A 24,493-nucleotide genomic window follows, 5' to 3' on the forward strand; every position below is an offset into this window, starting at 1 on the left:
TACTACGGCAACTTTAGTTTTCGTCAGGTGATGACGCAACGCTCAACGTGGACACACATTTTGCGGCCGAAAGCAGCGACCGTCGTCCTCGTAGATCGCTGCGCTCTTTCCGTCCAGCCAGGACGCCGCAGCCTAACCTTTCAAAGGACGGCTTCCGTTAACGAGTCAAGGAGCTCGCAGGTGACTGTGACGTCAATGAAAGAACCCGATTCCCGTAATTAATTACGAAAGCGAACTTCTTGCGCTTACTCTGGTTGATACATACCCTCGCTCTAGAGACGACTACTCCTCTTTTGCGGCAGTGCTCCTAAATTAGCCGAACATTCCAATTGTGCCAAACCCAATTTCGATTCTCGGACGTTTTTTTCTCGATAAATTCTCAGACGACGTGGCCAAGGGTCTTAGGTTTTTGCTGCACATGCATCAGTCTGTGGCACCGCCTTTTTTGGGCCCGTTGATTCTGATCTGAGTCCCATAGCTATTCATTCTGAATATCACGGCGTCGCGTCCCGTCGATGAACTGGCCAGGACAGATTACCCGAAAGTTCAGGATCCAGAAGTTTCACATTAAATCATCGTTAAACAAGTTATCCCCTACACCGTGGTTAGACTAATTGAACATTTCTTTGTAATCGAAAGTTTTCTTAAGGCAATGAACAAAGCCTGTTATGCACTTTTGTATATTTACAAACTCCTTTGTCGTTCAAATTATTCACTGAGCGTTCGAATGGTGCTGACTAATTGGATATTGAACTATTGTTAGTATACATTTTGCTTAATAACAATTTTACCAGCATCATGTCTTACGCCTAATGATTATCTGAATGACTGTTTTAACCAATAGTTTGGTATATAAACATACACAGAAAAGGAAAAAAACGGTCAAAATGGCAATTAATGACTAAATACATTTTACTCCAATGAAAAGTATAATAAAGAGTACGTTTAAAGGAAATTAACTTTTATATATACTTAAGAAATTAAATTCTATACTACAACCATATCAACTAAAAATAAAGTATATACTAAATTTTACAAATATTAAATTTTGATTGCTTCTTCAACTGTATTTTCTTAAATTTATCTATGCTTTATCCCAACAGGTTTGTTCGTAAAACTAATATTTCTAATTACGTTTCCGACATATTGTAAGAAGAAGAGCCCTGTCATATTTTGTCTAAATAGAATCAACGTCTACTGCTAAGTTAAATCAATACTGCTAGTCATGTTTATTTTTATAACATTGTTAAATGTTAATTTTAGTATATATGTCCATTGTTAAGTGGTTCTTTAAGAGAAGATATTAATATATTCATTTTATTTAGAAATGTTAGGCTAATAAACATAGAGTAGACACATTGAATATTGAAACACGCTTAAATATCTTAATTAAAATAGTTATAGAGTGATAACTGTTATAGTTATAAATCAGTTGTGATTCAAATACCTTTAAATGGGGCACCAAATGACGTAACTCTCTTACTTTGTCTTTGGTATGGCTTCTATGTTTAAATATTTATTTTCAGAAAGATTTTGGTAAATACGACTATCTTGTATGTCATTCTGAAAGAAGGTCAATGCAGATTAAGAATATCCTTCTTTCATTATTTTTTTTTAACTTTAAAAAGAAATGCGAGTTTTGTGTGAAAATTCAATTAGTTTATGTCTTAGGTGGTTACTTTGGAATAGTTTGATATTATGAGAACCAATTTTTACATATATTTTTGTTAAAAATAGCTTTAAAACAATATGCCATTAAAGACAGGTTTACATTTTAAAATGTTGAGAACAAAACATGTACCCTCCAGTATTGGCACATTCTGTACACAAAGTCTAAGGAAAATATTTAGATGATCTTTCTGTAAGTTATTTTAGAGGTTTCTATGCTATAGCTGTAATATAGCCTTTTGATACTTAGAATAACTTATCAGACTCATCATTCACAGCACAGTTGAATAGTTCAAAGGAAAGTTTTACAAGGAAAGCTTAAAGTTTAAATTTTGTCCATACCTACTGAACTTAAAATAGTAATAACTTCATTAAAAACATTAATTAACATTAATCACGCTCGATAAAATAAAAGTAAAACGATTTACATGATTAAATAAATGTAAAATCTTACAATACATATCCACATGGATAAACTATATTTTGATCTGGACTTCAATACATAGAAGGAAACACAATTCTATCTTCCATTGACAAACAAAATATGTCGAGCAAAAACTTGGTTAACATTAATCAAATTTAAAATTCGGTAGTGACCAAAAATACAATATAATGACAAAAATTAGCATTACCTACAATATTACACCATATGAATATTGTTCAAAATTGATATACTCGAAATCTCAACCTTTATATTTGTTGCATTTAAATTATAAAGTGTATTTAAGTGGTGGAATACGGTTGAGGGCATTTTGCATTAGGCCTGGCCTACCCAAGATCTCGAGTAAGTTGTTAGTCTTAGAGATAGCATCTTTTGTCCTAATGTTGTTATTCTTAAGCATGAGCTGAATTAAAGTCCGCAACTGATCTCGGGACGTACTCTGCAGAGAACTCTTTTCCAACGTCTCCAGCACAGCCTGCGAATATCCCTTCAAAGAAAAATAAATATAAGATATTACAGTTCAAGAGAAATGAGTTAATGGAGTAATTAATTGCAATCATATAGCTTGTATACGCATTTTTTCACGATTTCATGGTTCAAAAACCACTTTTAACATCACTTTATCTCTTTAAGCAAAAGTCACTCCATGATTCAATATAAAACGACTTCATTATTATTACTTATTTTAAATGTAATGCAAACTTATTTTCCTCTTTCTAAACGTACATGCTGATTTGTTTTATTATTTTGTTGTAAATATAAAACATTAAATCCCTCCCGTACATGAAAAAATCCGCTTAATAAAAAGGATGAGGGTAAACTGCCTAGTAAACAGTATGAGCACAAACTGCTTAGAAAGAAGCATGAGGTACTGCCTAGTGAGAAACATGAGGGTAAATAATGAAATGTAAGAGGATAAACTGCCTAAATAGAAACATGAGGGTAAATAAATTGACAAGTGAACAGCAAAGAGGGCAAACTGCCTAAGTAAAAGTTCAGGGTAAACTCACTAGTTAACACTATGAGGATAAAACTGTATAGCATACAGCATGAGGGTAGTAAACTAGTCAGCAGTCCATAGAATGCTTGCCAGTCGATGTAACTCATCGCCCAACTCAGGCGCTGATTTCAACTTACTCAAGGGTTGTCCTACTCAAAGGACACAGACTATATTATACTAAAAATGTTTTTTGTATTCTTTAACCGAAAAATGAAAAATGTCATATTCGGTTTATGATAAAGGTTGCATGTAATACAAATATACAGTTTCTGTCTTGCTGTTCGAACCACTCAACGGAAAGCAAGCCTTAATATATAGGCAGAGTGTAAATTAATCTATGGAAAAAATGGGAAAACACCACTGTCTAACTTATCACAAACGTATCTACAAAACGACAGAACGGATTCATATGTTTTTCTAATCTCTAACCAATCAACGGTTTTGCACATTGTGCAGCGCAGAAATCTGAGAAAACCCCTAATACTTTTAATCATAATTTTTATGACATCAATCATAATTAAAATATTAAAATTGCCATTAGAATCGCACATGAGTCCTATAAACACACACAAGACGAGTTTTTGCATGTTATCATAACCAATCGCAAGCACCTATTATACTATCTCCGCGATGCAACCACCCACGTGACTCAATATTCATCGTAAATATTGGATATCAGGTTTTAAAATATACTCTGAATAAAAATTTAAAACGTTTACTTACCAGTATGAAACTGTATTTGATGATATCCAAAGTTTCTAATATTACGGCCTTTGTGCAGTAGGGAGAGTTAAGGTGCGAAAACGGTGACTTGTTCTGATAACTATCACAGATTTTAGCGAGAAAAGATGTAATACATACGGTCGGTGTTTGCATTGATATTTTGTACGTACATGCTTATATGAACATATAAATGCGTGCGTACATTTATTGTTATGAATGAGCAAATAGTATTTTGTAGTGTAAAAAATTTAATAGATTACGTTTTCTTTGTATACATTTTGATGGTGTTGGGTCTTTAGAAAGCTGCAATGTTGTTAGAAATTTAGTAATACGAAGAGACGACCTTAATAAAAATAAACTTTGTAAAATATATAACATTTTGAGTTACCAGTACTTGTGTAGTTTTACTTGCCTTGATAATCAGGTATGGACATGGGTTATCTTTTACAACTGTATTTGTACTTATAGCTTTTAAAATAAACTCGTAAATAAATATTTTTAATTTTTATTTACAATATTCTCATTAAAAAATGTGTTTTATTATAAAAATTTCACTTGTCGTTTTTTATTTATACTTACATGCTGTACAGTGTGCGCTTAATTAGATACACACTAATATAGTAACGAAGGAAATCCTAGGCTCTATCTAAATAGTATTATGTTAAATAAATTCACGGAGAAAAGAAATGTTGACAGCAATCCATTTATGTCAGCCACTCTAAAATATAAGTTGTGCGTCTTGAGAGCGTCGTCTAAGTTTGAATTGCTTAACTGTTTAAAATTCTTTAACCTTTTGAATCAGTTACATTTCTGCCACTTCAGTTCAACAAATATCGTTCACATCTTATTCATATTAAGTCTACATTATCATAGACTAGTAGCTTATCAAAGATAACTCGGCAGCTCTAATATTGTTTCGTTCGCCTACAGTTTTACTTTTTTTAAGATCACAAAACAATTAATTGGATTAATTTAGTTTTAGTTTCTTGGATTGAAACGATTCAGAAACTTTGTTTGGTTTGTGAATATTTGGAATATCGTATTACTAATTACGGAAATGGATTGAGTTACCCTTCATTGTTACAAGACATCGTCCTAAAAGTTAATAAGATTCGTACTTTTCAGATGGAAATCAATCCATTGACCAAATAATAACAAATAACATGGCTAGGATAGGAAGGGTTCATTCAATATGACTGTTGATGAGACAATGAGAATACCTCTTGTACCGTTATTTAGTTGTACTATATATACTGGTATTTTCACAAGCCAGTTATCTGTTACTGGATAGTGGTATTTTTCTCCAATGTTCTGGGAAACACATTCTTGGTGAAATAATAACCTAATTCGTACTTATAGTAATGTTCTCTCTCTTAGACTTTGTATAAGTTCGACAACCGGTTACTACCTCGCGCGCATTGCTCGTAGGTAATATTTTCGTGTTATAAATCAGTCCTTTCATGCAAAACTTCTATTTTGAATTTACTATCAAATAAATTTTTAAATAATAAAGTAACACATATTTTGATGTTTTATTTGTCACATTGATAGTGATATAGTTGAGGTGATGTCCTTTTGATGAGACCACGTTCTCGTGATTATAAGTTGTCTAGATAAATTGCTAATCCCGTCGCGATTTTGTTTTAGGGGAGTTCTTGAATCCTAGAATGATGCTTCTTTGAGGAATATTTTCATTCAATCTTGCTTTACGTTACTACAGCTTCAATGATGAGCCAATAAGCTGACGCCACGGTTAAACACCGGAATAAACGAGACATAAACGGAAAGGGAAGTCGTTTTAAAGTTGTATTAAGTGATTAAGTTTGTAGGAAAAATTCCAAAGAGCATTGGAACCACCAGGCTCACCTTACAAGATATAACATTAATTAAGTTTTAGTCCATTTTGGTAGTCATATTTTTATTAAACATCTAAAAGTGGTTCCTTTAGGTTTTGTTTGCCATAATTAAACTTATAAGTAAACTTTGTAATATCGAGTATTTCTTTCTACGACCTCAGAGATCTCCAAAAGAAACTGATGTTGAAACGACCCAAAGATTGTTTTTAGAACGTTTTCGTCTCCGACTTTTTGTGGGTCTCATCAGATAGACGTATACTCCTGATTCCAGGAATCTCTCTGTACCAGTTTCTGATTTCAGACACTGCACTAAGCTGAAGGTGGAATGGAGTTAATCTCAATAGTTTTAATGAAAACAGTTCTTTTACAAAATTACTATTTTACCCCATGTTGCAATTTTCGAGGCATACCATATTTATAGACTTACAAGGGTGAGTAAAAGTAGTATAAATATTTTTAAAACTACATTACCTGAATTGAAGTAAAACCTTGTCGCTTAGCTTCTTTGTTAAGAGCGTTCACAAGCTTGATCAGCCTAATCAAAATACTGGATTTCGTTGTTGGCCTCTTTGTAAATCTTGAAGATCCCCGTAGTGCGTCCTTGTCGAAATTTAGAAGAGACTATAGCAGAGATACATGTTTTATACTCACTGTAATGTTACATATCCATCCAATAATAAGTAAAATTAGATCAGTTTTACACATCCAAGTAAGTATTTTACTTTAAAAAATATGCAAATATAGCTTTTTAGAAATTCTTATATTCTTACTTCTTGCTAGAATACACTTAAAAGCGCTATTTAGTAATTTGCAATAGATTCATATCTAAGGTAATTAAGCTTAAATTAAGTAAGTTAGACAGACAATTGGAGTGCTGGTATTAATATTGGTATTAAAACATTTATTACTAAGAAAAACACAGGTTAAAGATTATGCAAGTCGCTCACAATCTGGCTTAGTTGTCAGACGTTCCTTAATAATATGTTATTAACACAAAATATACAATAATAAATTATTGCATAATCAAGTGATTTTGTGTGTATTTTGAAGTGTAAATTAGCAAATAAATTTTAGCTGATGAAACTGGAAAACTAGAGCAAGCTACAAATGACCATTATGGATATCATAAATATACAAAAAATAATATCAAATCATAATGCATTCTTAAAGTATAGACATGACACATCTAAAAACATTCAGAATAACGCTCTCTGCGATATTATTACTCTATCAAACCAGATTAATTAAAGGAATGAATTATTTATTAAAATAATGAAATAATTAGGTAACTTAAAACACGAATTGAAGACAATAATAATTTTAAAAATAGAAAATTTTGCTAGAAAAGAAACTGAGTAATATAATTGAAATATAACTCAAATTTCGTGTGACAAGAGTCCAAAAATATTTTATAATTCATTATAAGCTTTAATTATTGAATCATGCTCCTAATGTAACGTGGAAACCAATATTTACAATTTGAGCTCTTTTCTGTTCCACTAATACTGAATTCAACACGGATTGTTAAACTTTAACGGCCTTATTTTTAGGCTTAGGATTATGAAAGATGTCTCATTTTAAAGGTATGATTATACGATTTTTTTACTATTTTTTATGTTTTTCTTTCTTTATAAAAAATCCGAAACATTTTGTACTTGATCGTTTAAATATTCAAAAATTATACACTATACAAGAAGAACTAAAAGGCATTTGAATGTATATTGACCGACCACATATTTCATATGAGATCAAACACAAATAAGAAATTAAAGTGTAACACGCCATTGCTTTTGTGGGGTAGTTCTTCTACAAACGGCTCTTAGTCCAACAATGGGAAAAGTACAGGTGGTTGTTTAACTAATCTTAGCTTGATTGAAGAATAAAAAAAAGGTTCATAGTTTACCTCTTCGGTGTCTTCAAAACCAAATCGTGTGTGCTCTTCGATATTATGAGTTATGCCTTGTGTTGCTAGTTCTGCTGGTGACTCGGTGTAACTTATTGACCCTGGAATACGTTCTTTTGACGATATTGTGTTATTTGGTGTTATCTTCTCTGTTAAATCATTCTGACTAGGAATGCTTGATGTTATCTGTACTGTTGCCTCAGTTTGAATTGTAGTTCTTGGTGTGAACTCTGATGTTGACTCCGTCTGAATTAGAATGCTTGGGGGTGTCTCTGTTGATGTCTCATTTTGACTCAACGGGTTTGGTGTTACTTCTGCCGTGGACTCAGTCTGACTTAGAGTGCTTGATGTTATCCGTTCTGTCGGTTCACTCTGAACTGAAGTGCTTAGTGTGACGGCTGGTGTTGACTCAGTCTGAGACGGAGTACTAGGCGTTACCTTTGTCGTTGATTCAGTTTTAATCGGAGTGCTTGTTGTTACGTCTGGTGTTGACTCAGTCTGACGACTCGGGGTGATTGTTGTTACCTCTGCCGTCGCGTTGACTTTATTCACTCCTGTAGGTTTTGGTGGAGGTGGCAATTGTTTTACCATGTCTATTACGTACAAGAGGACTTGGCTTACAGCTGGCAAGTAAGAGTCCGAGAAATTCACTTTTTTCTTAGGCCAAACAGATATCGGACTCTGAAAGCGAAAATATATTTAATTTAGTATTTTTATTTATTTTTCTAAACAGACAATTAAACACATATTTTGCTAGCAAAAAAACAAATGTAATAGTTAAATCTCAAGAGCAGTCAGTTGACATATAGTATGTAATATATAAAATATATCAAAATTCTTTTTATACTTCTCTTCGATCTCCAGAATCTCGACTTTAATGTTATATCAAGTTTATTTCAATCGCCTGCTACGTTATTCTGAAATATAGTAATTTGTAAAGGGTTACACTCGATATCAGTCCCAACGATGTCCTACTCTTTTATACACAGAATATTTATTGGAAATGCGTATTTATTACTAGGCTTCCAAAAGGTTCTAAAGTCATAGAAGAGTTAAAACAAATCTTTATAGATTAAAATTATCCAACCTTGCTGTCAAATGGTTTACATGGGAGTACTGAATACCCAACTGAATGCTTGAACAATGTAATTTAGTCATGAATTTCAAATCACATTTTTCACGAAAAGTCTCTGGATCTAAGTATATTCGTGCTATAGTATGTTTACAAAAGTAACACGCTAAAATTTGATTTTTGAACAGGATACTAATGTGAAACAATGAAGAACTTTGTCAACTCCTGAATAAGTAATGCCGTGGAATAAATACAAAACAAGTTAACAACAACCAAAAGGCATTTAAAACACTAAGTGAGGTAAAGGGAGATTCTGATAATCCTGGTTGTGATTCTGGAATGTACTTTAAGTATAAATGTAATTTAAACTTATGATTATCGTGTATGTCTTCTTCCAGTGCATGTGTAGTCTATGTTTCATATTAAATCTTGTTTCTGATTTAGGAACCCTTTATTGTGAAACTAATCACGATATTTAAATTGTTCTTTAAAATTTTGTTCCCTATGATGGTTATTGAGAAAGATGGACCTGAAGTTTACTGATATAACACGCTCGGTATACAGTCAAACGACTACCCTTAAAGAGAAAATTGTTTGCAACAGCCAATTAAAACATACAATTTTAACAAACATAAAAAATACATTTTTGAATCATATATTTTAACAGCAGTAGATAAATATAAAATTTAAATTACTATTAAAAAAATCAATATTATATGCCAAACTAGTTACTATATGTAGCTATACCGCAACAACCCCACGGTGGCTGATGCTAACGAAGTGTTAAATCTTTATATATATATATATATATATATATATATATATATATATATATATATATATTAAATACATGCAAAGGTCTTTAATATTACCGTAGTACACTTATAAGAATCCGTGTAATCAAATATGATTATTAGAATATCAACCAATACATTATAATAAAAAGTCGCTGACAACGTATCGCAGCTTTAAGCTCTGTCGCCTGTATTGTGCCGCCTATTGTGTCTTCATGATTTCCAAAGTAACGGATAAATGAAGATTAAAAACCTACTAAAATATTTTGCTTCAGAATTGTTTTTGACAAACGATAATTTGAAAGGGTTTACAGACATTTGCCTTCGTTGCAGATTACAAAATTATCACATTATGCTTCTATAAAATTAATTCTAAAAAATTAAATGAAATATCATGAGTAAGAAAACCAAGACAAAGAGTAATTTTCGTACATGTCAATCGCTTATGTGCAAGAATAACTAAAGAAAGTCAGAAGAGTAGACAAAAAATACAGAACTGGAACCACTTTTAATTTTTCGTAAAATCCAAACAAAACTTACATGCTGGTATGAGAAAACTGGGTTTATAGTATAAAATATTCTTGTGATTAGGAATACATAAAAAAGCTAATATAAAACGTTTGACAATTCTTTCTATTATGCACTAATTGAGGATAAGTACGTAGAATTTGCAGATCAGACACTAACTCAATCTTACGTTGAAATTGGTATACTTTTGCGACCAATATAAAATAAATTATCCATGATACCTAAAAAACTGTAATATTCTACGAAACATAAAATTCAAAAACACACCATTATTTGGAGATCAAGAACAAAAACATTTAACCCCTCTGTACCATTGCCATCCAGTTAATTTTTTACAGATGGGGTGCCTCGTTACCTCAGTAATTGCCAATTTATTTTCTCATATCTAATTTAGTCTGTGTTCGGATAGTGATGTTAAATCCGTCTTTTTAGTACGACATGGTTGATAGTTAGACAAACCACTCTGGAAGTAGTGTTTGGGTTTTATGTGACGTCCAACTTCTTATGTTACAAAACTATGATTTTGGTGAGTTTATCTCCATGAATTGATTAGTTTTTAATTTTTGCATATGCTTAACCCAATGCCTTATCATTTTTTGACACCTGGAAAAGGAAATATTCCAATCCACAACATGTAATGTTTTATTTTTGTTTTTGCAACAGATAACGATAGCAAATGTCAAAAACCTGTTAACTAACTAAAAATATGATGATAAAATGATAAATCATAATTTTGTTTGGAAAGGAACTATCAGAATTAAAGGCTAAAAACTTATATATCAAGATCAGCCTACACAATATATCTAAAAAGTATGTTGTTAAAGGATAATATTGTAGTGAGAAAAGCAAGAAAAAGTCATCTCTTCTGCCAATCAAGCTTCAATTTCGACTACAGAAAAAACATCTCTAACGAAAAGAATGACAAAACTTTATCAGTTTATAAAAGAATGTTTGATGAAAGGAAGGAACTGACAGTCAAGAACTGACCTTATGATGTTTCATAACAGGGAGTTGATTGGCAAAACCAAAGTGCTGATCACATCAAATCCCACAGCAAGTGACCGTGCACAATGAATGAGAAGATTACAACATCAAGACTTTATTTCTGAGTCAGAACAAGTTTCAATTAATATCGGTAGTTACTTTTGTTACAATATGTACGTCACCTAACTGAAGTCAATTACTAACTAGAACGGCTGAACTAAAAATATGGCAGGTACTATAAATCGGGTTAAAATGGTTTAAAAATCTAAATTATCTGAACCTCAAAACAATAACAAGCTAATTATTAATGATACAATACATTTTAAATATTTTTAAATAAATTTAACATATTTTGGCAATAATACCATAGGGAATTTGGTGCTTTCTTACGTTTATTTAGCGTTAGAATAATATATTAATACAACTTAAGTATACTCTGTAAAACACCAATGTCACAATTACAAACAGAGTAGTATTACAGTTTTAAAGAATTTCATCAAATGCAGTGTTTTTAGTTGGAAGACTTGTCTCTGAGATAAATTCCTGGTACTTTTTGGAACTTCTTTTTTTACCCAGAATTATTGTTTATTCCTACTTACACATACACACAAACAAACAGAAGAACACATTTCTTATAACAACATAAAACTTTTCTATAAAAAGTTCACAGTTAATAAAAAAAATGAGAGAGCCGAAAGCTAAGCGGTCTAAGACGTCGAACTTTAGCCCTTAGTTACAGATACCGCATGGTCAAATCCTATCAGTGACCATTGCAATTTGTATCAGTACCATCGACTCTGTACTGTACTCTCGTAGATAATAACAATCGTATCTCACCAAGCACTAAATTACCCTAGGAGGGTTCACTTCTGGCTGGTTTATAACTTCGAGTTAAACCTACAGTGGGTACAGCAAAAACCGATGTGTCACTTAAATCTGGGCAACCTTATCAAGCAACATTATCTGAGCAACTTGGGATGGAGGAGCGGCACATCGCTAACCGCAAATGTCGAGATTCTGGGGTGGAAGGGTAATTCGATAGGTTCTACTGCGGCAGATGACTGTTGGAGTTGGTGGGATTTGTTCCCTTAAGTGTCAAAGGTTCTTGCCAGCCTATACATAAGGGTGTGCTACCCTCTGCCTGCTTTGATTGGAGAGGCTTTTTCAGAGCTGGCTTCTCCTTCTTCCTAGGGGACATGACGAGATTAGAGCCCAAACATTTCCTCATGCATTCCTTACGCGTCCAAAATATCCTGTCACTCAGGAAGCAGCGCAAAGGCCCTTACAAGACTAGGTGCTATTTATAAAACTTCTTGTCCTAAAAGAACAAAAAGGCCTTAATTTGTATAGTTGAAAAAATTAAATTTCTATCGGATGGGGTGCGATACATTCATCAGTTGCAAATCTAAAACAAATATTATATCGGATCCTTAACTTCATGTGCTATGAATGAATTTAAACTAGCCTCATTCCCGATATATAGAGATTAAAAAAATAAATGGAGAGAAATTTCTAACAAACTTGTTCTTGGTCTAATACGTTTAGAAAACACTTTTTGTAAAAACAACACACACCAATGTCTGTGTTTTAAAAATAATCCAAGATCCAAACAGATCGACAGTCTGGATTACATCGACAATATGAGCGATTCGTTTTGTTTTAAGCAATCTATAACAACAATACACGCTTGTTAATTAAATCTGTTGGGATTACATAGTGGTGAATGTGTCCTGCAGTAATACGATGATAGCAATCTTTCGTGTATTTCATATCCATCATTTGAAAACGCTTTAATGAATTGTCGTATTAATATATATATATATATATATATATATATATATATATATATATATATATTATAATAACTCAACAGTTGCGAAGTACTATAATGTGAAAACAGACCAATATCCTTCTGAAAAAAGTAAAACGAATAAAAATATTTATTGACAATAAAAAGAAACTTATACAAAAGATTTACAACGATTTACTACATAAGGTTTGATCATAATATGATGCATTTGTTAATTCAAGTTGCAAATTCAAGATGATGAAAGACATTAAACATAGTTTTGCTTACTGAATTTCAAACTGGTTGACATTAAAAATTAATTTATTGTACATAAAAGAAAAGAAAAACGTCACTATATTTTTGTTTAGTATTTTAATAAATGCTGCTATTAAAACTTTTTAAGAAGAAAATAATGTTTAGGCGTAATTAAATGGACATTTAATGTAATTTCATATATACACTGTATATGACTTATTCTATAAATACATGATTTGCTCTAAATTGTATGGCACTAAAACTGTAAAATGATCATTTGAAGGCACGTATAGATTTATAGTATTTTCTATACAAAAATTGTCGATTTAACAAAATAGATTAAAACACCAATTTTAAATAAAGTGGCACATTATCGAAAAAAATATTCAAGAGAAAACTAAATTGTAATATGAAAATGGTTTATATTTACCTCAGTAAGGGAATTAACTAATTTATTTATTAATGGCAATGAAGAATTAATAGTACTAAGGAATTAAATATACAAGTCCTTCATGCATTTGAACTAAAAACAATTGTTTTAATAAAGAATACAAAAAAATTAAACAAATATAAGATAAGAATTTAATTATAAAATATTTAACTTATATGGTTCAATATGTCTATTAAAATTTACAATAGACGTTTAATATCTACTGATAATATCAACGTTAAACTTTTATATTTCCGAATTATTTATGAATTGAAATTGAATGGGCATGACTTCTCTTATGGAGGTAATCTTAATAAAGCAATTTTGTATTATTAATTCAGGGAATTTCCATCATTATATGTTATACTACATTAGGAATGACTTCACCATAGGTCTAATGAGATAACTAACAATAGTGCAGTTTACACTTTCGTTTGGGGTGGCCTAGCTATATTATATTCCACATCTTGTGTTTTGAAGTCTAAGAAAATTTCTGAAAAAGTTCTTCCTCCTTCATCAATCGAAGAATCATCGCTTGAAATCGTTAGTAAAAGTTTATAGAACATTAACTAGTTCATCTTTAGTTATTCGTTAAGAAATCTTTAGATATACGTAATCATTTGTACTGTATATTGAAAGTTACTATACTTTAAGTCTTTAAAGCCAATAAGAGTACGTAAGTAAACATTTGAAAAATATCTTTTGTATATTTTTTACCCAGTAATCTAATATTAGACTTTGGCTTGCTTAAATTGAATAGTTTTTACACTATAACTCCATATCTGCACAAAGCCCTACAACCGTCAGGCAATCTGCCTTAATAGTTATTCTAAATTACCTACTCCAGTTTTTATATCAGCTTATGACTGTTAAAAGAATGCATTTTGCCCCATGTAATTTGTATAGTTAATATCAGTTGTAAGCAAGTTGAATAAAGGTTGCGCAAGTTTACTGAAACTGTTTCATTATTTTCCAAAAACATCACATGTCGGCGTTTTTTTACCATAAAAAAGTTCTCCAGTAATATTCAATATAAAACTAATATGATTAATTTACCATGGTGACTAAAATCTGTTATTGGGAAAATATTTCTTAGGAACAATAGGTCGTTCCTTCCGTTCCATGTGCATTAGTGTAAATTCCATGTCAAAGTGTTAGTAGTCATTTTAATTATGATAACTTCATCCACTTAAGAAAAAAGGGTGGAAAGAATCCAACACATCGTGTGGAACCTAATATTAGAACCTAATTTAAGATCTACATGACACACCAACCTCATTGAGTACTGACAGTACAATAATAAATTATTACTATTAATACCATGATTTTCATTCCTTTCCTTAAAAAATGTATGGGTACATTAAAAATGGGTTTTTTATCAGTTTTATGTTATATGGACATATTCATTACCTCAGCGCTGTCAGTATCATCCAGAGGAAGTAGTTCAGCTGAGCCCACGAGCAGAACTATTATTAACCACGTACCCATTATTGTCCTGCAACACAAAACACTTATGTTACAAACATAACTTCAAGCAATTGTTGAACATTTGAAACCTTTTTTATGGAAATTACTTTAATCAAGAATACATTTTTCATTCACTTAGATCTAGCAATACCTCTATCTACCTCATTCACTTTGTACGCATGATTTGGCGAATAACAATAAAGATTTTATAACTTTTACCAGTTTGACATAGATTCTATTTCACCTGCTATTACGAAATATGACATTTTATAGCAAAGATATTCTGTTTTTCATCACTGTTATCATATTTTATAACTAGCTATAAGATAAAACCGATAATTTTTCAATGACCAATTAATTCAGAAATTAAGTTATTTGCAAAATCAGGATCAGTTTCGTAGCGCACGACCAGAACACAGAAGAAAGGCACAAAAGACGTGTGTTTCAACCATGCAAACCTCCGAATCAGCTGTTTTGTCCTTGATCCATCTTGGGTCCTTGCGTAACTAAACTCACATTAACTGTTCAATAATTCCAAGAATTTTTACCTCCCCGTAAAACCTATTTGTAATACTTCGTCTTGGCCTCATACTATCATCAAAATGGAGCCGTGTTCCTCCGTCAATATGGTTAGAATTTAAGTTAAAGTGATGCCACTTTACTAACAACTACTCTAATATTTTGAACAGCAATAAACCCACTGAACCGATAAATGTTATAGTCAGATCAGTTCTACGTCCTTTGCTAACACAGGGTTTTTATATAAGCTTCAATAAATAACAATAAAGGTTACTTTGACACTTAAATTAACTTCAAATTTGTCACTTTGTATTCTAATTTTTATTACTGGATCTGACCTGATGATCTCGTATTATTTTTACTTAAGTTACTTATGGCAGACAACTGAATGAATATCTTTCTTAACACCGAAAGATTTTTTTTAAGGCCTGAATTGACTCTGGCTAATAAAGATAGCTCATTTCCATTAAAATTAATTCTTCTATAAGAGCTGAAAAAATTAGTTTCAACTTTGAGAAGTATACTTCAATGCTGCCAGAGGTTATTACAATGTATTCCTATTCATCAAATAGCAAATTTGTCTATTAAATTAATTATTATATTAACTTTTGTGAATACTGATGGAAAAGGTTATCTTTTATTTCTAATACTAATCATATAATTAAATTATTAAATGATGCACAAAAATGTTTTTGTTTACACAGGTTCTCTAAAATACATTTTTTCTAGTATGAATGTCGAATTAGCTCCAATTCATCTTCCTCTCAATGCAGTGCCTGATACTGTTACAGCCTTGACTCCTGAAATCCGAAGCCATGTTCGTCTGAAGTGATCGAAAACATTTTACGACGAAGAATTTCATAACTAACAATTTACATAGTTTTAACATCAGAGACACCTAGGTTACAAAATATAAAATACAGCTGTGTTGTGTGTAGAAAACTCAATTATTTCTAGCATTGCAGTTTTATATTGGTGAAAAATGTTATTGTGATTGAGCCGTTCGATATAATTTATGATATTCAGGCTTGTCTGAGCCTGGCTGTGACAATTGCAACTGTTTTTGGGTATAGTCATATTTGCATTAGTTTTTCACTATTGCATGAGACGTTCATTTTAGAAATACCTCCATTTCTGAATTGTTTGGTTATTAATAAAGTATTTAATAGTTGTAACAACTATTTTAACGTGTATAAGAAACAGAATCTCCTTGCTATATACAGTAATATTTTCTTATAAGATACAGTCCGAATTAAACTCTACACTTTGTTACCTAACTCCCGTCTTATTAATTTCAAGTCGTGGTATTTTTACTTTCTAAAGTGTTTCCAAATAGTCAACTGACAAAACGAGACCAGTCTGCTTACAACGGGTATTAAAACTCTCCCTTATCACTTGGACGGGCTGTTCAGGCCATCTGTACCCTACAAATTTGGATGATTTTACGCTAAGTTCAACCTAACGAAATCTACCCTTTCTAAAAGTAGACCTCGAATGATTTACTGATGGTTCTAAGACAAAGAATAGAGCGGGTGCTGAGGTTGCATATACGGCCATATACGGAGCTGATCCTATGGCTCTTTGCTCCACAGTTTTACCGCAGAGGCACTGCCAATATGGAATGTGCTCTTAAGAGTATTCATCTTCGATACAATTAAATACAGATACAATCCAATAAACTGATAGTCAGGCAGCTTTAAAGGCGTTTGACTCTTAACTTGTCTATGATTGGTCTAAGGTAGAGCTAACAGTATCAATGTGTGATGGGTGCCACACACTGAGGGCTTTAAGATATTTTGGCTCAGTCTCAAACATGTCAGAACCCAAATCATATTTGGACTCATCATGCGTGTGACCTATTTAGGCCATTTCGAACTGGATACACATTGAATGAACAAGTAAATGAAAAATGATGCCAGACTTAAAAATGAGCAAGCGTGATTTTCATTCACCTTCTCATAGGATGACATATGATCTATCCTAAAGAAGACACACAACATAGGTACCAAACCTAACACCACAATCTTAATAACAAACAGTTTTTAGCCTGTATTTTATATTCATACAGGCCATAGGGTTCTTCATAAGTTCCAGAATCCATATAACATCGGATAATACAGCAAAAGACTGTGTTGTACACAGTACATGGTTGTTTGAGGCGACTAGAATCAGTTCGGTAACAAATTTGAATTATACCGGCGACGGTTCCCGATTTATGACAATCGGTCTGATTCTTGAAATCGAAATATAACTTTATTTCCTTTGATACGTAGTTTCTTTGAGGCAACTGCATCAGACATGAACGAAATTATAGTCCCAACATTATTCAGAGAAACCATGCTTAACCCATGCAGTGCAGGCGGTGACATTCGAATTTTCACTTAGTTCAAAACTGTCCTTATTGGAAATATTTTCACTTTGAAATGCTTTAAGGCACCAATTTCCGTAGGTATATTTTTGTAACACCTCACCACCATCAGGATCAAAGAGCATTCTTAGCCGATGTATCAACCAAGGACGATTATTTAGACAGGTTTTCAGCGTGCTAAGGTCAAAGAAACGGTTGTGAATTCCAGAGAGGAGTTCTGGTCTGTAGAAGCTTAAAATAACTTGAAAATGTCGTAAATAAACACTTTGAACCGTACTAAAATCATAGTAATCAAGTGATGTAAACTTTTTCAACGTTACTTTACGAAGCACTAAACTGCGATGATAACGGCGAAAAGGAGTAAAAGAGGGCAAAACCTTCTAACGCTACCGAGGCTTTAATGGATACTCCACTATCCTACGAGTATCAAGATAAACGTTGACGTCCCCACCCATCTTCGTATCTTCCGACGCGATCTTATAGACCATGGTAATTACATGCGGGTAATAATACCGGTTTTGCTAAAGGAAGGCTTGGGAGCAGCTTCACTGTGGTTTTTTTACGTCAACGCCCATAAAATGAGTAATTAATAGATAACCTGTATTCGAAAAGATAGACTTTACGGAAATAAATGTTGGAATATCGTATACACCTACAAAACAAGTTAGCATAATACATCTAACCTCAGTTTCTGGCAAGGTGATATCCGTAAAATTGTATGGTAAATGACAATGTTATACTTATGATGTAATGAAAAAAATAGAATGAAAAATGCCTTTATCAAAGAGAGGAGTTTTGGACTGTCCTCACAACCACTCAACTTCATATGATATACAGTAAATTAACAACAATAAATTGATAGAAAGTAAAACTTTAGCATACCATTCTTATAAGAAACTTAAAGAAAATTACCTAATTTATATACAAATTTGTCAGTCTCTACGAGAGGACATGTTTAATGCAAGGAAAACATTTCAATCAACCGTTGAACAAAAAAATTAACATGAAAGTGGATTTAAGAGAAACTTATTCCGAATGTAAGCTGAAGTTACATGACCAAATAGTAGCTGGCTACTGAGGGTATACGTTTTAAAACATATATGTTTAAGAGACAGGTTTTTAAGCTCATAGCTTTAAATAAAACGACAAGTATATAGAAAAGTTATAGTCATATAACTGAGAAAGCGTCACTTATTATTTTTGTTTGTCAGCATACCATCCAGATCTTAACGCCTTTGTGTTAATATGGTTACAGATTTAGTTACACATAGTATGAAACAAAGCTACCATAGATCTAAAACTAATTAAATCTGATACTAAAATTGATTAAATTAGAACTTTGGAGTGGAAAGGGATTGTTAGCAATGATATTAAAGTATAAAATGATGATTTAAATGTAAATGAAAATCTATTTTGGATAATTTTATGCACCGTATTGCTGTAAACACTGAAAGGGAAAGTGATGAAACAAATAGTGATATTTATTTCTAAACAGTAACCGAACATAACAAATTTGTATAGAAGAACAATGTCTAAATACTTTTAGAAAATAGTTAAAAGCTATCTAAATATTGCATTATACATGTTAATATGGCAGGTAAAATCGCTAAACTTTAAATATGTGACATAACTGAAATTGAGGGAAATCAATAAAATTGGGTACAAAAACTAAAAATCTTATTTTGCAACACTTTGCAAACAAGATTGATCCTAAACCAAGTATCATATAGAAAAATATCCTCCCTAGCAAACTTATAAGACAGTTAGATTTCATGTGCGTCCATATATATGTATATGTACACACACGCACACGCGCGCGCGCGCGCACACACACACACACACACACACACACACACACACACACACACACACACACAAAATATTGATAGGTGTTTTTGTGTCAATTGTAGAATCTAGATAAAAGTTTTATTTCACTGTACAATCTCAAGAGTTAATTTTAATACAATCGAGATCGAGTTCCAAATTAATTGAACAATGTTAAAGGTAATAAAATCCTCACACATTGACGCTATATTAAAATTTTTTATTGCATTAAGCTGTCTAACAACACTTACTTTCAGTGGCAATTTGTAATTATTATAATGTAATTAAAATGGTCAGACAATCATGGTTGATTGATTTACAACCGATGGGCACGGTCCAAGACTCTTCCCCCCCAGGATGATATCTCCCCAGTCATAGTTTGCAAATTTATTAGTATATACCGTGTCAAAGTGCTAGTTTTATTGCGCGAGTTAGGTATCTCACAGAAACTTGAAACTAGAAACTAGCAAATTTTGAGGCAGAACTTTACGACTCACAAGATCGTTTATTTTCTCACTATAGCGTTAATTTACTATTAAAAGTCTTAAAACATTAGCTAAATTTGATTTAATATTAGCATTGCAGACTTTATAGATATACATTACAATGGCATAAAATTTACTCGTACTAGTCCACCCATCAAAAAGAGAAAGATTTCTTTATTTTGTATTATCGTAATTACATCTGATAAAACTGTAGGGTACTAAAAGTCATATTTGTAAGTGAAATAAAAGAAATGTATATCCCGAGTTGAAATATTGAAAGTTTCGTTCAGTAAGTTGAGGCAGTTAAGTTGTTCTTGCTTTCAGCGCCAGGTAACGTTACACCCATTACTACAAACTTGGTAACTTGTCTCTTCAAGTTCCGTGAGAAAAGTTTAAAGTAACCACTCGCGAAATTCAATCTGGATCCGATTAGGTATTGTTGTTCTAAACGGTCAGTTCGTTGCTGGGTATATTTACGTATCTCTACAACATTATTAATTTGAGCCTGTGTTACAAGCGTTTCAACAGTGCTCCTTCAGTAACCTTCAGCTTGTACTAGTTGTTAATGGAGGGTGAAGGAAAAATTAAGGCAGGTCGTACAACAAAAAGGGATCTGAATGAAAAAATTATTTGGGGATGAAAAAACCGTCAGAGTATAAATAATTTCTAATGCAAATTTTGCAATGAGTCAGCTAGTTTTCATTAGTTAATTACTTACAGCATGTTTTGATGACAGGTTGCTCTTGGGTGTTGGACTGTAAAGCTTTACAAAATTTCAAAACTTCAGGTTCAGTCCATTACCACATCCCTTCAATCTTTATGCTATTTAATAAGGACCTTGAAAAGGACTCCGCCCCAAAAAGAATAAGAAGAATAGTTGAGTGGCCTTTTTATACAAAATGCAACTAGAAGTGTCATCGAAGAACGAGATGGCACCAGCTCCAAGAGAACTGTTGTATTTGTAGTAGTTAACAAATTATTAAGCAGGTGTGTTTGAATTTTGTGATAAGGTGCCGAATGAGTACAGTATTCCTGTCACTATAATAGGTAAGCATGTTTTTAATAACATATTAAACCGATTCAGACCTTGAATGACAAAAACTCAAAAACGTTCGGTAAAATACACTAGAAAAAGAATTTCGACTCACACGTTTGTAAAGAACGCAAAGGTAACTGTATTACCCCAGCTCCATAAGTTGAGGCTGTATTGCAAAATAGAAAATGGAATCTCTAAAGCGTTTTCTGTACTATACAATATAATACTCCATACTTATTTTTCTATTGTGTTTGGTAAGTAAAGTTTGACGCTTTTTGCCTTCAATCTAAATACGCTATTGATACACAGCAGTGTTTCTTTATTGCCTTCTTACTCTAATGTAGGCGTAACTAACTACTATAACCGTAGCATCTGTAGCATTTGCTACACAGGCAATTTAAGATTTATTTATTCAATATTTATAGGAGAAAATGTATGCGAAATTGTTTTATAATTTAGTCACTGATGTGAAAGTATAGGTAAATTAAATTATGTAATTTCCCAAGAAAGGGTCTGCGGATGTAGGATGATACAGTGAGATAGCAGATTTTTCTGGTAATCTAGTTTGTTAACGTGATTACAATAGGGGTAGTTTTAAGATTACTTTGTTTTCTCTGACCTTGTGATTGGATAGTTGGAGGCCAATCAACGGCTTGGTCTTTAGTTAGCTGGTTTACTGGAAGTGGAGGTATAAATAGCTACGACACGCGATTCTTACCGTCTTTTTGGAGTGATCTTTTGCGGTTAATTTAGTTGGTGGTTTTGCGTCTTAATAGTTTTCCTGTACCCATCTGAGAGCGATTTACGTTTTTCAGATGGGGGTCTTTCTATTTGCTACTGGTAGCTTTTTTACAGGGATATCGTGTAAATGTTTATACAAAAGGGAAATAAGAAGATTTGAATTCACTTAATAATTAACGCAAGTTTTCAATAAAGCACGTCATTGCAAGTATAGTTCAGAGTAAATTCTTTAATTTTAATATTATTGAAAAGTTACTGTTAAGCCTTTTGGTATTAAACAGTCAAAATAATGTTTATACTTCGAGACATAATACAAGTTTTAATAAATATTTTGTGGTGAAACATACTTAAATTACAGTTTGAACTTTGAATCTGTACCAAGAGTCAGGTTTTGACATAATGGTTCAAAGATTTTTCAGGAAGTTTTTCGTTCAGTTGTATTTAGCTTCGTTTATAGTAGAGAAAAGTATATTTTATTTTCAATTAAATTATAATCTGTATTTTGTTTGAGTTCGATAAGAAAGTTAGGGTTTTAGTTAGTTTCTTTTGAAAAAAGAAGTTAAATTTAATTTAATATATTTTATTTGAAAGAAGAAAACCTTTTCTTGAGAAAACTTTTACAACAAAAGTGGTTGTGTAAGATTTTGGGAATTAAATTTAAATATCTGACGAGTACAGTGATTGTTAATTTAATGCTTAATTAATGAACAATTTAAAGTGATTAGAGAATGTATTCTCCTATCTATCTACCTTAACTAATATAATGAATTATTTTTAAACTAGATTATTAAGTGCAGTTAAACTAATAAAAAAATTATGTAAAGGGAGTTTCTGAATCTTGATGATCTCTCTACAGCAACTTTTTTATATCTCAGACATAATTAACCTGTAGAATAACATTTAATTGACGCGTTTTGTTTTGAGATTGTGCTTAACCGCTTTCCACTACATCTGGTTTGGTAATGGATAGAACCATAGTTTTGGGAAATTTAAGACCTGGCTTTAGTGAAACAACATTCAGTTTTACTTTATAAGAACAATGTTAAACATTATACTTTTACGCCATTATTTTTAATCGTAGAATTGTGCGAGCTGTTTCACTTTAAAGATGTACTTAATACGTATCCGAATGTTTTTTTATTATTTCTTGTAAAAGTATACTCTTTGGAATTTTGTTACCAAATGAAAAATGAAAAAGATTTTGGATGGGTGATTGTCATATTTTTAAAATGAGACAAGTCCATGAGATATATAAGATCGTAAAAATGTTTGAAATATAAAATTGTTCTTATGGGGATAAATCAAGATGGCTGCTATTACAGTGAGCTCTGTTACTTTAGTCAAAGTGCTTACATAAAAAGTCACGTTAACGTGATTCTGAGACATTAATTAACCTACTTATCACATGCTTTAGTAATTACTTACTTACTCCAGGGCGCAAGCGTTGGATAGAAATTGTATTTATAAAATTGTGAAAGCCAAGTCTATGACTTGAGTACCTTTTATAATGCCCACCTAGCACTCTAATGACAATTACTTACATATTTACTAATTATTTTTTATATAAATCTGAGGCTTTTACCAATAAACAAAAATAAGCTGTTTACTGCCTTACTTAAACATAAGTCAGTTTGGTACATGATTTGTTTAACTTTTATTCATACCTGTATATATTTGGACTAAATCTAATGTTTTTAATATGAAAACTCCAATCTTTCAAAAATTACTCGTTACTACAGAAAATATCTCTTAATCTTAGTCTAACATAAATTTTTGCTCTTCCGGAACATTTATTAATTTGTATGTTTTAAAAATTACGAAGTAAAAATTCATATTAAAATAAATAACGTGTTACATTATATAATATACCATCATTTAACGGCATTTCGAAGTATGTTTGCTGAATTATCTCAAATAATTATCTTTGAGAGCTATATTTTTTTTATATTTTCAGGAATATCTTAAATACAGTTTCTGATGAACATCAATAGTACATGACCCTTGTATTCAGAGAGAGGTTCTCAGAGTTAGTGGCTGTCTCGCGGAAAACTTATTGTCCATGACAGGTAAATCCAAAAGTTTAATATTCCCTGATGTCCTGCTAGTGCTATTGGAAGCATATTTAAACACAACATTTAGTTTTTGCTGGGTCTATTTCCTGTCGTATGAAAAATTATATTTAACTAGTATTTTAAATATATTCCCACTACACTAATGCTGAAAAAGAACTAAAATGTTTGCTTACGAATGTGTCTCGTGGCGTCTTGGAGAAACGTGGGTGAATACTAGACTCGTTTATCTGAGCTCGTTACTTTATCTCTTCGACTTCATCATCTCTAATGTTTGTCTTCCTTGAGGCCTCAGGCAGCACGGTCAGTTAGATACGGTGAGCGTGATGGAGCTACTTTTTGTACCAACGGAGACTTGCATCATACAACGGGTTTAAAAAACCTGCAATAAGTATAGACCTAGTGTCTACCTAATCTTTTAAATAGTCAAATAGCCGTTCTGATATCTAGTGAGTATGTTTCACTGAAGATACCACAAAAACTGGTTTTTAAATAAGAGGATTTTTTCCAAATACTCGTAGGAATTAATTCCTGGAACGG

General features: G+C 32.0%; 1 protein-coding gene across 1 annotated transcript; it reads right to left on the reverse strand.

Moving 5' to 3' along the window:
* Positions 1 to 894: 894 nt before the first annotated feature.
* LOC124368523 (mucin-4-like) lies at positions 895 to 24,148 on the reverse strand. Its single transcript, XM_046825765.1, has 5 exons — positions 24,130 to 24,148; positions 14,855 to 14,939; positions 7,593 to 8,273; positions 6,161 to 6,310; positions 895 to 2,597 (listed from the first exon to the last, which is right to left on the reverse strand). Exons 2-5 carry the CDS (start codon positions 14,930 to 14,932, stop codon positions 2,379 to 2,381), a joined length of 1,128 nt encoding a protein of 375 aa, XP_046681721.1. The 5' UTR covers positions 14,933 to 14,939; positions 24,130 to 24,148; the 3' UTR covers positions 895 to 2,378.
* Positions 24,149 to 24,493: the final 345 nt, after the last annotated feature.

The sequence above is a fragment of the Homalodisca vitripennis genome, chromosome X (assembly GCF_021130785.1).
Source record: "Homalodisca vitripennis isolate AUS2020 chromosome X, UT_GWSS_2.1, whole genome shotgun sequence".
Lineage (NCBI taxonomy): Eukaryota > Metazoa > Arthropoda > Insecta > Hemiptera > Cicadellidae > Homalodisca > Homalodisca vitripennis.

What these genes read in the sequence shown, in the direction of transcription:
- LOC124368523 (XM_046825765.1), bottom strand. Translation starts at nt 14,932, where the DNA reads ATGGGTACGTGGTTAATAATAGTTCTGCTCGTGGGCTCAGCTGAACTA. An exon ending in ATGATACTGACAGCGCTGAG is followed by an intron (nt 8,274 to 14,854) that starts GTAATGAATATG and finishes TTTCGCTTTCAG; the next exon opens with AGTCCGATATCTGTTTGGCC. An exon ending in GTTTTGAAGACACCGAAGAG is followed by an intron (nt 6,311 to 7,592) that starts GTAAACTATGAA and finishes TCTCTGCTATAG; the next exon opens with TCTCTTCTAAATTTCGACAA.